Consider the following 14,632-nt stretch of genomic DNA (forward strand, 5'->3'; position numbering starts at 1 on the left):
CTTGTTTGTTCTTCTGGCTTTCATTGGCTCAGATGCAGTTGTTCCAGATCAATTTATTTCTTCAACAAAGGGCTGGAGTAGATACCCTTATCACTAGAGGATGCTTTCAGAGATGCCTCCTCGTGTTTTCCCCAGGAAGTATCTATTTATCTTTGGGAATAGGAATGAACAGAGGAATACTAAAAGGGCCACAGTGTTCTTGGCACAGAGCTCCGTCATGTGCACTGTGTGGTTGTCCCAGTCATGGTCCAGTGCCCTTATTAGGGGTAGGGTTGTGGTTTTTGTGACTGGAACCAAATCTCTGGAATCAGCTTTGTTAAAATCCTGTGAGTTTTGTCCTTCCAGGCTGTCATCAAAGAGCAGCTCCAGGAGTCCCAAGGGCTCTGTGAATATGCTGTCTATGTTCAAGGTATGTCTGAAAATCCTTTTGCTAAAGCAGGTCATTCCTGATTTGAGATACAGAGAACAATACAGGGGATAGGTGAGGGAAACATAGAATTGTTGTGTCTAAAATATATTTTTTCCCTCTGATTTCTCCATTTAGTTTTGGAGTTTGGGATTTTCACACGAAATGGGCAGATTAAATGTCTTATTTTTTCTGTGTTTGTCATCAGTTCTTCTTTGGGTTACGGGCTCCTGGCCTTCAGTGTGTTGGTGTGTGTTTGATTCTGTTACAGATGCATGTTTTCTGTTCGTTACCCACCCCAGTTGATCACTGTCTCACTCCTTGGTATTGCTCTTCCTACCCTGGCCCCTAAAAAATGTCTCCCAAAATGTGGCATTCCAATTCCAAGTGCCATGGTGGGGGACAGTGGAGATCTGCTGGCAGGGACATACTGCAGCCTGGAGAGGCTGGGGAGGGGAGAAATCCAGACTGTATCTGTACAAACCCAAGGTTTAAAGCTTAAAGCTTTTGGTCTGACCCCCGAATTTCTCCAGGCACACAGAGTGCTGCCCTCAGACACAAACTGTGGATGCTGCAGGAGGGGGAAGCACCAGAGAAGCGTTGATGTGATATATCTGTACTCCCCCTCTTCTTTCCCTGATGTCAGAGGCACGTTTTTCCTGCTGAGAATGGATTCATTTGCCTGCTGTATGTTGTCTTACAGCTTTGATATTTCGCTTGGAGGGGAAAATTCAAGAATCTCTTGAACTTTTCCAGACATGTTCCATTCTGAACCCTCGAAGCACTGACAACCTCAAGCAGGTGGCACGATCTCTGTGAGTGGTGTTTGATTTGTTATTTCTCTTGGATGTGCCACCCAGGCCCTTCCATGCTTTGTTTTTCTCTTAGGCTACTTAATTCCAGACATGTTTCCTCCTTATCAACACTTGGCTTGGCTTCCAGATGTGTGGGTTGCTCTTTAAGCAGAATCTCTGTTATCTGCCTGGCTACTGTTGTGTTTTCTTTTTCTCTGGGCTCCAGGCAGGAAGGTGATACTGATTTCAAGGTCCAGAGCTACAGGTGCTGACCTGAGCTGGGCAGGCTTGCCCTACAGACTCTTTTCTGTTGCTGAATGTTGTATTAGGGCACCTGTCTCTTTCCTTGGAGACAAAAGCAGGCTGCACAGCCTGGGCCTCCATTGCTTACATCCCCAGTAGTGTCAGGATGGATGACCTTGATCCTGAGAGGCAACAGTGCCGAGACTGTAAACTTCTGCAGATCTCTGGAGATGCAGCAAATAGGAGCATTTCTCACTGGCAAAGGTGATAGTGGCTGCACAGCAGGGTCTAAAAACAGGAAAGACCTAAGAATTGCAATCCTTTTGCAGGTTTCTCCTGGGGAAGCATAAGGCAGCCATTGAAGTGTACAATGAAGCAGCAAAACTCGATGAGAAGGACTGGGTGAGTGTTCAGGGAGTTGCAGATCCTTGTAATAGCTGCAGACTTGTCCCAAGCCAAGGTGAGCTCACACTGCCTGTGGTCTGAGCCTGGTTTGGATCACAGGAGCCAAACCCCATGCCTTGGGGCAATCCCTGGCTTGGGGCACAGAGAATTGAGCAATGTGTTTGAACTTTGCCAAGGATCAGTTTTAGCATAACCACATTTCTACTTTAAGGGAAGTATGGGGAGAGTTTGGAAACTTTGGTTATTAAAACTTGCTTGAGTAATTGGGAAAGCTTTTGTAATGCAAAACATCACCGAAAATACAGGAGCAGTGATTAAATTAGCTCTTCTGTATAAAAGGCAAAAAGGGAGAAAGAGCATTGCAAAGGGAAAGGTGTGACCAGTGGGTGAGGGAGAGGCCGTGCCTTGCAGCCTTCTGCAGGTACCTGTTTTGCCTGCAGAAGTGTTTCTAAAGTAGGCTTGCAAGATATGAGCTCATTCTTTTGTTTCTCAGTACATCTAAAATTCAGGATACTAGGATAGCTTTGGTGTCATTCAAATTACCCTGTGCCAGACAACCCAGAAACATTTGTATCGTGAATCTTTTTTCCACCTGCATTTCCAGTGCTTGGCATGCCTGTAACCCTGTTTACAACCCATCAGGCAGATGGCAGTGAGTATGTTGATTAGTTATTCCCCATTCCTGGCTCAGCACTGAATCAGGCTGTGCTCTTCCCTCATTCTACAATCCACAGCAGCCTGGAGTCACTGATTCAGTTCTGCACAGCTGGAGAGGCTGTATGGAGGAGAACAGGTTGATGGGGAAGTAAGAGAGTTTGCTGTGAAAGGTCAAAGCTGTCTAAGCTGATGAATCAGTGAAATGCTCACCAGAATAAAATAAGGAACTGGGAAGACCTTGCTTTTCAGGGATGTGCTGGGGAATGTGCCTTGTGTGTTAAACTGTGGGTGAGGAATTAGGAGCACCCTACAGTGTCACCAGTGTGTTTAGGATCCCTAAGGGATCCTACCCTGTGCAAAATTGTTTAGGATGCCAGAGGGGTATCAGATATTCCAGTACTCAAGTTGTGTTTTGAGGCAGATCTTCCAGTTTTGTCCAGCTGGGTTGGACACTGTGCATATCCTACTGAGGTACAGCCAGACTGAGTCACCCATGAGGGCAGCAAGTTTTAGAGAGTGACACCACAATGAAGAAGCCAGTCTGTGCTGTGGTGGCTAACAGCTGGCCTGGAGGCCTCACAGTTATATATATAATCCTAATTATAATTTTATAACTGAAATACAACTAATTATATAACTACCTTAATTATATAACTTGACCAGCCTGGACCCTTGGGGAGCAGGTCTAGGCTGTTGGGGACAGTTAGCCTGGTGGCAGCTAATTCAGCCAATCAGGACTAACTGCATGGACTTTCAAGACTCTATAAGGACAACAGTACTCAATAAAAGTTGGCTGTTGTTGCCAAATGAACTTTGGTGGGTTTAGTCGCATGCCTGTCTCTGAAACTGTGACACTGTGCTCCTTGTTCTCTGAAGATAAATTGTCTGATCTCTCAAAAGAGATTAGTAATTCCTGTGGTTTTTGTCTCAGTGGACTCAGTAATGTTTTCTGTACAACCCCACTTGAGCTCTGTAGGTGCCTGAAGTAACTGGAATTTATAGGTTTAGTTGCTCTACAAAGCAAGAAGGGTGTGGACAGTCACAGGGCTCTTCTTCTCTGGGCCAGTGTTGTCAGATTTTATTTCATACCTTGTGCTGATTTGGTTTTTTTTGTTTGGTTTTTTTCATGCAGGAGATCAGCCACAACCTGGGTGTGTGCTACATGTACCTGAAACACTTCAACAAGGTAATGTCAGTGGGAAGCAAGGAAGCATCCCAGAAATTTCGCTGTCTTTGGTAGCTTGAAATCAGTCATTTGCAGCAAGATGTACAAGAAAGATTTTTGCTTCAGTGTTTTGTTTCTGGGGACAAGGATTTGTGAGCTGTCTCTGTTTCCATTTGTGTTGAATTACTTTGAGTCAGCTGCAAGTGAGTCAGGTTGTATAAAGGGGGATCTGAAATCTAAGATTTTTCAGAGAACATTGCTGGTTTTAAAGGGAATGTTTGAGAAACCTCAAACTAGACAGAAGATGGGCAGTACTCCAATAAGAGCTGCTGTGTCTGAGCCCTTTAGAGCCAGACCCAGGTACACTGCTGGCTTTGTAGGAACGGCAGTCCAGGTCCATGCCCTTGAAGCAAAAGAAGGGTGATGGTAAAACCCCAAACTATTTTCCCAGCTCAAACTGCTGCACCTTGTGCAGAGAGTTCTTGAAGGAAACCTCAGCTCCTTGGGTCTGGCAGGATTCAGAGGGGTTGTTTGCTGGAGATGCAGCAGGTCCTTTTTTCCTCCATGGGAAGGTTTTGCTCCTGTGTCTGAAGCTCCTTTTGAACTAAACCTGAAGTTTTTAAAGGAGTCTTGGAGGTTGAAATGCAGTTTTGTTTCCTGGTCTGAGCATGTCATTCACAGTTCCTCACTTAACCACCCCTTGAGTGCTGGTGGTGAGCACTGGGCTGTCTCTGATCCAGCTACTCCAAGGGAAAAACCAGCATTTAGACTCTTTTTGTTCCCAGTTTGGCCCAGTCCTCCCTGCTGCTCTTGCTGGTGGGGTGCTGGGCCCTTGCAGCAAACCCCAACTGTGCTCCCTGTTCAAGTCATCCCTGAGAAAAAACAGCCTCTGGAGTGTGGGTTCACACTTGGGATTTGTTGTCTGCACTAACACCTTCCAAACTGGGACCTGTTCACACCTCCACTGTGATTTTCACTTCCTCACTGGTGGAATAAGCATTTCAAGGAAGAATAAGCTGCCAAGTATCAGTTCACCCAACAAATCCAGAGCATCCCTCAAGCCAAACAACCTCAAATCCAGGAGCAAGCCCGTGCTCATCTCCTCCTTGGGAGGCCATTGCCTCTTGCTTGGCTTGAAGGTGTTACCTTTCACTGGCCCTAAAAGCAGGTGGCTGCTCGTGCAGAGCTTGTTCCAAGGATTAGCTGGGCTGAGGGTTGTGTTCTCCAGGTGCAGCGGGTGTTTTTTGGCTGTCCTCCTTCTCTGGCTGTTGGGGATTACTCATGGGCTGCTGCTTTGCTGAGGGCTCTGTAATAATTTATTATTTTTTAATTGTCTGTGGTTGTGTTTTTAGGCACAAGACCAGCTCAACAATGCCCTGGAGCTCAACAGACACGATCTGACCTACATGATGCTGGGCAAAATTCACCTCTTGGAGGGGGAGATAGATAAAGCCATTGAAATATATAAGAAAGCTGTAGAGTAAGAAATATCCGTTTTTTTCCCATCTGCCTGTTCCCATACTATGCCAGGAGAAAATTGATTGGTGTCCCAGATCTGAATTGAGGCCGTGATTAAAAAGCTGATGGTAATTACGGGGGCTCTGAGCAAAGCCGGCACTTCCAAGCACTTCAGCTGTCTCTGTTCCTGCTGACAGTGTGGCAGGGAAGAAGGGAAGGGCTGCCAGAGAAAAAGTGGAATAACAAGTGGACGAGAGCAAAGTGATCCAAAACTGACTTCATCCATCCCAAAGGTTTATCTCCCAAAACAAAGTAACTCTGACTGTCCATCCAAAATCCCTGGCTGGGTGTCACTTGCTGCTTTTCCTCAGAGCAATTTGTGCCTGGGAGAGATGTGCTGGTGCACAGGGAGTTTCTCTTTCCCCATCTCTGCTCCTCAGTGCCCACCTAATTTGTTTTAGGGCATTCCCCAGCATTGCCAGTGCTTTCAAATGTAGCTTTGCCATGGAGGGCAACACTAGAAAATCAGGCATGTGTTGGGAGCCATGGGTGTCTCGATGTAGTATTTCCTTACATGTCTGCCCTCACTGCTGCCTGATGGTGGGTTGGGTTGGGCAGACATCTGGATTAATCTAGAATGTTTATTACATAAATAATCCTTGGTAAGCATCTTATCAGGTTTATATTCTTATCCTGGTGCTCCCCTGACCTCCTTTCTTCTTCATTCCTGTTTATTACTGGGTTGTTTGTTTTTTTGTTTTTTTGTTTTTTTTTGTTCTCATCTGCCTATTACATTTTTCTTGCTGTTTCAAGCTCCAGGATAGTGTGTTATTCCATGCTGATATTCCACAAGGCACAGGTAGTTTTGTTCTGGTTGAAGTTTAGAGCTGCCAGTGTGAGTGTACAGGTCAGATTTTTTGAAGTCTTGGTAGCAGGGAATGAAAAACTAACTCCCTGTGGGGTGAGTGAGACCAGAAATTGTGTATCTCTGTTTTGTCCTTTTTTCTTGTGGTTTCCATCCTATTTATTTGTCATTTTTTTAATAAAGTGAATTCAAATTTTGATGAGGCGTGTGTAGGATCCATCAAGAGTGCTGAGGATTACCTGTTCTACATGGCCCAAAGGCTTAGGATGGATGGATTTACAGGGTGGTTTGTGAGAGATGATGGAAAATCCCTTTTTGTATTTCCAGATCACTGACTCAGACTCACTTTGAAGCTTAAGAAAACCACATTATCTTATTATGTGTCCAGATTTATTTCACAGAGCCTTGTGCCTTCCCACTGATACCCAGAAGTTATTTGGGAAGCTGAGGTGTGATGTTATTCAGAGGAAGTCCCCATGATGGCAGTTGTTCTAATATTTGTTTTTAATAATACCAGTTTAAATTCCAGGGTTGATACAACAGTTATGTAGCAGCAGAATTCCATGTTCTATTTTTACCCTATTCAAGAAGGTCTGAAAAGTAAATCCAGCCCTTTGACTTTTGTGTTCCAGGTTTTCTCCAGAAAACATAGACCTCCTCACATCCCTGGGCCTACTGTACCTGCAGGTACTAAATGCTGTTACTGTTACAAAAACTTAATGTCATGGTTTTGGAAGCAAAACCAGTGAGAGGCTCCAAGTCAGAAATACAATTCAATAATAATAAAAAAAAAAGAGAGAAAAAGAAAATAAATGCAATAGAACAAAAGAAAAAAACACTGACAGAGTGGTTAGTGTGGTGGTAGCAGTCCTCCTGCAGTGACAGATGTAGTTTGGTTGAAGCAGTGCTCCTGTAGAAGGGTGCAGCTCTCCTCTGAAGGTCCAGCAGTGAGGCAGAAAGGTCCAGTTTTCCTCTGGAATCCAGTGGAAAAAGGCTGCTTTGGTGTTCCAATTCTCAGTTTTTATCTAGGTAGGAAATGTTTGGCTCCTCCCCCTGGGTGCTGCATCTCCCAATGGGATGATGTAATTTTGTCAGTCATGCAGTGGGACTCAATGGCCCATCAATGGAAGATATGTTCCTGAAGGAAGGGTGCATAGTGGGAAAGATAAAGAACACTGCCCCATGTGGTTCTTAACAGATGGCCCATTAGCAGAGGATATCTCCCACAGAGGTAAGAATCACTGCCCCACCTGGTTTCAGCAGATGGTGATAGAATACAGACTTTTGGGCATATCTTTACATTGTAACCTAGGACACTTAATTATTTTTAATATAACAATGTTGGATTTTTTATAGAGCTAATTTCTATCCACCTTCCCATTGCTTGCACATATCTCTCTACAGACTGAATTTAACAGGACAGAACTTGCTTTTCTGTATCTTCTCATTGCTGCTAAATGCAAGCTGATTCCCTGGACCAGAGCCAGAGCAGGAATTCTGTTTGGCAACTGCCCTAACTCTGTTATAAATCCTCCAAGTATAACAATACATTACCTTACCTAGTCATTACATTTTTTCTGCAGCAGGAGTCTTGCAAGTTATCCTGAAAAAGCAGCCATGAAATTGTGGGTGCTAATGCACCATAAAGGAAAATCAGAATCAATTTAAATAACAAAGGTGTGCTTATCCTTGTGTCTGTGAAATGGATGGGAAGGGCTGGATTATTCCAGAAGCTGGCTTCCCAAAAAGTGAACAAGCAAAGAAGAATAGGCAGTAGTGCCTGAAAGGAGGAGGAGGCCCCAGAGCTGCTCTGAGGGCTGGAGCCCCTCTGCTCTGGAGCCAGGATGGGAGAGCTGGGGGTGCTCACCTGGACAAGAGAAGGCTCCAGGGATACCTCAGAGCCCCTGCCAGTGCCTAAAGGGGCTCCAGGAGAGCTGGAGAAGGACTGGGGACAAGGGCCTGGAGGGACAGGACACAGGGAATGGCTTCCCACTGCCAGAAGTCAGAGTTAGATGGGATATTGGGAAGAAGTTCTTGGTTGTGATGGTGGGGAGGCCCTGGCACAGGTTACCCAGAAGAGCTGTGGCTGCCTCTGGATCCCTGGAAGTGTCCAAGGCCAGGTTGGATGGGGCTTGGAGCACCCTGGGCTAGTGGAAGGTGTCTCTGAGATGAGCTTTAGGTGAATTCAGTTGAAACCATAGAATCACAGAATGTCTTAGAAGGGACCTTAGAGCTTATCTGGTTCCAATCTATAGGATTTAAGTGATTCTAAACTCTCATATGCTCATATATGGCCACAGTGATGCCCACTAACACCTGCAGTCCATGAGAAGACAAGGGAAGGGAAGTCACCTGACAGGACAGCCCTGGGGAGCGAGGAATTTGTGGTGAGGGAATTGGGGATGTGCAGAGTAGCAGCTTGTAGCCTGTTTTCTGGGATGAAGGAGCAGAGATCTGTGAATCCAGAGCTCATTTGTGATTGGGTCAGAACACTGAATCCAACCAAGTCAAATTCTTAGAATTGTTCTGTGAATTATCAATCAGGAATATGTGTGTGTAATGAGAGCAGTGTAAAACTCACTTTTCTGACTATATAACTGAACCAGAAGTTCTGGTGCCTACAAACCCTGTATTCTCCTTTTTAACTCCCCTTATTCCTGAATTTCTGATGCTTATGTTCTTCTTTTCCCAGACTGGGGATTACCAGAAAGCTTTTGAACACCTTGGAAATGTGCTTACCTATGACCCAGGCAACTACAAGGTATGGTGAGGAGTGGAAATGAACCAGCTGAACTATGAGGGGACACCTCCTAAGGCTAATTCCACTGTCAGAACTCTGCCATCTGCATCTGGGGCCTGGAGAGGCTGGAATGGATTCTGCCCAGAGAGGTTTTTGGGAAATACATTTCTGGGATGTTTCCCTGGGTAGAGAGTTGGATGTGTTTGGAGGTAGGGAAAGGGAAGGAGCAGAATATGGGATGTTCAATTGATGCTTTTGGTTTTTAATCTGAAGTTGCAGCAAAGCCAGGTGGAATTTAGTTTGGAAGGAAGATCTGGATTTTAAAAATCCCAGAACTGTGCCAGGTCCCTTGTGATCCAAGTGCTACTGCATTTTATTATCTCCAGTCTGCTGATACCCTGTGCTTCCAGCTGCTGTGGGTATTTCCTTGGCTCTGACCTCGAAAGCTGAGCTTGGTGTCTAGGTTTCATTCCTCATTGTGGAACTGCTTCCCTTTTTAGGGCTGTTAATTCATTTCTCTCCTTTTTTTCCATGTTAGCAATGCAGAGCATTGAAATGTGTGGTTGACAAACATGAGTTGTTGTGAAAACACCTTTACACTTATGGATTTTACTTGTCACTGTGAAATCTTAAAAAGGACTTAAGTAGTATGGTTTAAATATAGTGTGTTGTACTCACTTTTTTTTCTCCCATGAATATTCCCATTAATTTGCAGTATCAGCCAGTCAGTGTGAACTAGAAGAGCTTTGCTGCATGTCTTGAGTACATTTTACTCCCTGCTTAGTTTGCACCAGAACTATTTCTATCTGTGCTTGGTTGTGAAAAGAATCTCTTAGTGCATAGATCTTTTCAGAGCCTCAGACTCTAAAAAGTACTTCTGTCACCCCAAAAAATACCCTAAACATTTGCAATGTTATGTTACAATACTTATGGAATCATAGACTCACAGAATGGTTTGACTTGAAAGGGACCTTAAAACCCATCCTATTCACCTCCTGCCAAGGGCAGGGATGCCTTCCACTATCCCAGGGTGCTCCAAGCCCCATCAGCATGGCCTGGGACACTTCAGGGATGGGACAGGCACAGCTTCTCTGGGCAAACTCATTTCTGAGATAGTTATGATTAAAATAGTGCAGGAAGAAGCAGACTCAGGTTTGTTCTTCACCCTGTGTTCTGCTCTGTGGTGGGAGATTCCAGAATCCCCATCTGCTCCCACTGTTGGTCTTGGCAGTCCTTAGAAGTGAAATGGTTGTTCCTGAGATGGTTGTAGTTTAATGATTTTGTTCTCTCGTGTTCTTGCTGTGTCTGAGCAGACAGGGCTGTGAGTGGGTCACTGTTGTCTCATCCCCAGGCCACCCTGGCTGCTGGCAGCATGATGCAGGCCCACGGGGATTTTGATGTCGCCCTCTCCAAGTACAAGGTGGTGGCCAGCAGTGTTCCTGAGAGCCCCCCACTCTGGAACAACATTGGCATGTGCTTCTTTGGGAAGAAGAAATATGTGGCAGTAAATATCCAGTTTCCATTTTTTCTCCCATCTGCATCCAATTTCATGCAAGTACAAGATTCCTGTCATGTAGAGGTTGTTCTATCATATTTATCTCTTTTTTTTTTCAAGGCTGTCAGCTGCCTGAAGAGGGCAAACTACCTGGCTCCCTTTGACTGGAAGATCCTGTATAACCTGGGCTTGGTGCACCTCACAATGCAGCAGTACGCCTCAGCCTTCCACTTCCTCAGTGCTGCCATCAACTTCCAGCCCAAGATGGGAGAGCTCTACATGCTCCTGGCAGGTATGGATGCTCCATGTGCATCTCTTCTAGGAGCACCACAGCACAGACAGGAGGTGTGGCATCAAGTAAAGACACATGGCATAAAGGCTTTACTAAGGAGCTGTTGTCCAGTTTCTTCTCTCTGGGAGAATAAAAGGAAAAACTGCAGTCAGATCCAGATTAAGCATTGGAACAGTGTGAGAATGGGGTTGTGTTGTCTAAGGAGTGGGTGTGGGTTTCCAGCACTGGGTATTTTTGGGATGAAATGAGATACACATGTCAGAAGTGACATCGTAGGGTTAGATGAGATATTGGGAAAAAATCCTTACTTGTGAGGGTGGGGAGGCCCTGGCACAGGTTGCCCAGAGAAACTGTGACTGCCCCTGGATCCCTGGAAGTGTCCAAGACCAGGCTGGGCAGCACTTGAAACAAACTGGGATAGTGGAAGGTCCATAGGGTTGAGACTGGATGAGCTTTAAGGTCACTTCCAACCCAGGCCAATTCTGGCAGCAGTCCAGACAGCCCTGTGACACCTATTTTATGACATTCAGAATTGTCCTAAAAATCAGCTGCTTGTGAAACATCTCCTTCTGTGTGTACATTTTACTTTGGTGCAGTTGCTCTGACCAACCTTGAAGACATCAAGAATGCCAAATGTTCCTATGAACAAGCTGTGGCCTTGGACAAGTAAGTCTTTGTCAGAGCTGTCACTTGTTTGGTCTTGCTTTGCCTCCTTGTACCTCATTTCCTTTGCCTCTCACTGAACCTCAACTATAAAAGGTTTGTAGTAGGGAAATACTTTAATTCTTGTAGCTGTGCAAGTGACAGTGTTAAAACCTTTTTTTTTTTTTTTCATTCAAGTCAGCTCTGAAAAATGAGAGAGGATTTTTTTTCAGAGCAACTCAGAGCTGTTTTTTGTTTTGCTGTTTGGTTAGTGAGTCATTGGTGATGACTTTGGATGCCAGCCCTCCTTTTGGTGAGTATTTATACACGGTGGAGCAGATTGAATAGAAGAAAACATATTTTTTAACCCAAAGTTTGAGCACAGTGCAGAGCAGTGAGATGCCTGGGGTAGAGGCTGTTCTGGATTGGGCAGAGGGAAGATTTTAGCTGGGAGAATGTGCAAGAAGTTTGTATAAAACAAGTAAAAGGGCAGCTTCCTCATTAGGAACATCTATGTTTGCAGTCTAGGTCTTAAAATCAGAGCACTTGGTTTCGGAAATGTTAAGCTGAACCTCAGAGTATGTCATCATTTCAGGCAGAAAATCAAAATTACCTCACATTTATTAATAGTTTTGTTTCTCTCCCCAGTTTCCTGTGAATATTTGCACACTTAGACCTACCAGCACTCCTGAGCCCTGAGTCTGTCTGCAGGTGACAGCAGTGCCAAAAGCACCTCCATCTGCACAGACCACACAAGGTGGTGATAGATGAGGTACCAGGGATAAATTCTTCCCTTTGAAAGTGGGGAGACCCTGGCACAGGTTGCTCAGAGCAGCTGTTGTCCAAGGCCCTGTCAGTGTCCAAGGCCAGGTTGGACAGGGCTTGGAGCACCCTAGGATAGTGGAAGATGTCCTTGCCCATGGCACAGGGTGGCACTGGCTGAAGTTTAAGTTCCTTCCCCACCCAAACCATTCCATGATTCTATTCCTAATCAACTTTCCATGCCTAGCAAGGCAGGACAGGACCTTGAGAGCAGCTCAGGCTCCTTAGTCAGGGGCTTGAGTGTTTTGCTCAAAGAGAAGGAGCAGTAAATGGGCTCCACAGCTTTGCCCAAGTATTTGGCACTTGGGCCAAAATGAATTCCAACTGCCAGGGCCTGCTGGGGGGAACATCCAGACTGTGAGGCTGCTTCAGCTGACATGTCAGGGGTTTTTGCCAGTTAGAGAATCTGTGTCTGCACAGACCTTTGCTGGTGTGTTCAGAGCTGTTTGGGATGAAAGTGGTTGGTTTGCATCACCAGGAATGTTTTTGTGGCCTGGATGCCATGCTGTGGACTGGAATGGAAATATCTTTGAAAACTCTTTAGAAAAAGGTGTTCCACTCCTGGTTCTGGCTTGTAACTGTCCTTTCTGTGGGTATTCAGCTACTGATTTTTGTCTGACTGTCATATTGCTTCTCAGCTCTTGAAGGCAGTGAAATAGCTCCATCAAGTTCAATTAATTTTAAAACTGGCTGTTCCCATGACTGTCTGATCTCACTGTTTTGGCAGAGACAAGGAGGAGGGCTTATTCTGTGGTGGACTCAGCATTCCAGTTTCCTAGTTAAAGGAGAATCCGTGGTTATAAATGCAGTGAAATTTCTTCCAAGAGTTGCCTTCCTTTCTTTGGGATGGAGAATTCACCAGGACTGAAGAGTCAGGGCCTGCAGGTTACACTTCAGGTTACACTTCATTTATTGCCCAGTGCCAGCAGGATCCTTCCCTTCAGCATTGCTCCGGAGGATGTTCCCTCTGCCTTGGTCAGGGATGGTTCCAGTTATCCCAGCCATGCTCCAGGAGAGGGCACCAGTCCCTCACTCACATCTTTTGTCAACCCGTGGAGCATTGGAGCATCCCTGCCTGGGCCTGTGTGCAGGGATGCTCCTGTGGGATCCACACAGGGAGCTGTGAGTAGGCAGAGCTCTTCCACCCACCCTGGCTCTCCTGGCCAGGCCAGATGGGGAGAGTTAATGTATCCCAGTGAAGGAGATGCATTGTTTGGAAAATGAGAGTGTATGGAGCAGTTCTGCCTTGTGAAATGTTCATTCAGGATGAGAGGCAGGAGCCTGCAGGTACCTGTGTTCACCTGTAGCAGTACCTGCAGTTGTGTGTGGTTTTGCTGGGAGAAGGAAAGAGAAGAGGTGAGGAAATGAAGTGTAAAAAGCACATTCTGTAATGTGTCAGGTTACAAAGTAAAACCCAAGAGCGGGGCTCTGTTGCGCTGCCTGTCCCTTGATGAGCTGCTCTCCTGCAGACTGGGAATGCTGGAGAGTCTGAGATAATTTGTCTCTGTATGACAAAAGCCCCTGTCACTGGCAGGCCTGGGAGACCAGGAGAGTCCCAAGATGGTCCCCAGGTGCACAAAACTGGCTGTTGCAGAGAGGGAGGTTGTCTGGGAGGGATTTATGTTGTCACCGACACCGGGAGCCTTTGCAGAGCCCAGCACTGGGTCTCTCATCAGGCAGGAGGGTCTCTCTCAGCCATGTTCCTGAAGGACTTTGGCTGTAGCCTCTCTTGTCAGTGTCAGACACGAGGTGTGTCCAGCTTTGCTGCTCAGGCATACCTTAGCATTATTGCAGCCAGGATAAGTGTTCCTAGAGGGAATTGATGCATCCGATTTGTCTGCTGCAGGTGCAACCCCCTGATCAACCTGAACTATGCTATCCTGCTCTACAACCAGGGTGACAAGCAGGGGGCCCTGAGCCAGTATCAGGAGATGGAGAGGAAGGTCACGGTGGCCAGAGAGAGCAGCACACCCGACTTCGACCCCGAGGTTTGTGCCTGAGCTCAGGAGCCACCCCAGGGCAGGCAGTAAATGAGGAGGAGGTTTGACTTTGAGTCCAATTATTAGGAGGAAATTCTGCTTATGATATTTTCCAAGCAGAGCGGGTGCCTGCTGAGAGCTGCTCGCTTCCTTTCAGCTCTTTGAAGGCCAGTTCTTCAATCGATACACAGCAAGACAAGATTCCCTCTTAATTAAAGGTCTGAATAAGCAGAGATGTTTCCCCAAGCACTGAGCTGTAGCCAGCTCTCCCCAGATCTTTTCTTGTAGTTTTTTTTTTATGGTGTTGTTGACTTTATTGTTATCTGAAGTGTCCCTGCTTACAGTGTTCTTCTCTTTTTGCTTCTCGAGAAGATGGTGGAGATGGCCCAGAAGATGGGAGCTGCCCTGCAGGTCAGGGAGAGCCTGGTCTGGACCAAGCCTTCCAAAGAGTCCAAATCCAAGCAGAAAGCTGCTGTGTCAGGGAAATCCAGCTCCCAGCAGCCTTTGGGCTCCAACCAGGCCCTGGGTCAAGCCATGTCCTCTGCTGCAGCATATGGGAAAACCATGCAGCTCCCCACAGGTGCGTCTCCTCTATGGTTTTTTCAAGTAGAGATGTGGGAGGAAAGAAGAGAAATCTCTCTTTCCTCTGGAAGAGTTACAGCATGTACT

At 46.0% G+C, this 14,632-nt stretch overlaps 1 protein-coding gene across 3 annotated transcripts in view; it reads left to right on the top strand.

Moving 5' to 3' along the window:
• The window catches only part of BBS4 (Bardet-Biedl syndrome 4), a 36,299-nt gene that overhangs the window by 18,796 nt on the left and 2,871 nt on the right, over window positions 1–14,632 (top strand). For 2 of the 3 annotated variants that reach the window (XM_033070273.1, XM_033070272.1), the window contains 12 exons: window positions 346–409; window positions 1,110–1,221; window positions 1,773–1,845; window positions 3,638–3,691; window positions 5,023–5,150; window positions 6,626–6,680; window positions 8,686–8,754; window positions 10,085–10,237; window positions 10,349–10,520; window positions 11,117–11,186; window positions 13,831–13,972; window positions 14,336–14,543. In XM_033070273.1, coding sequence (XP_032926164.1) covers window positions 346–409; window positions 1,110–1,221; window positions 1,773–1,845; window positions 3,638–3,691; window positions 5,023–5,150; window positions 6,626–6,680; window positions 8,686–8,754; window positions 10,085–10,237; window positions 10,349–10,520; window positions 11,117–11,186; window positions 13,831–13,972; window positions 14,336–14,543 — 1,300 coding nt within the window. Of the gene's footprint in view, window positions 1–345; window positions 410–1,109; window positions 1,222–1,772; window positions 1,846–3,637; window positions 3,692–5,022; window positions 5,151–6,625; window positions 6,681–8,685; window positions 8,755–10,084; window positions 10,238–10,348; window positions 10,521–11,116; window positions 11,187–13,830; window positions 13,973–14,335; window positions 14,544–14,632 lie in introns of those variants that run through there. The other variant, XM_033070274.1, reaches the window with a different exon arrangement.

The sequence above is a fragment of the Catharus ustulatus genome, chromosome 12 (genome assembly GCF_009819885.2).
Source record: "Catharus ustulatus isolate bCatUst1 chromosome 12, bCatUst1.pri.v2, whole genome shotgun sequence".
In the NCBI taxonomy this organism is placed as follows: domain Eukaryota; kingdom Metazoa; phylum Chordata; class Aves; order Passeriformes; family Turdidae; genus Catharus; species Catharus ustulatus.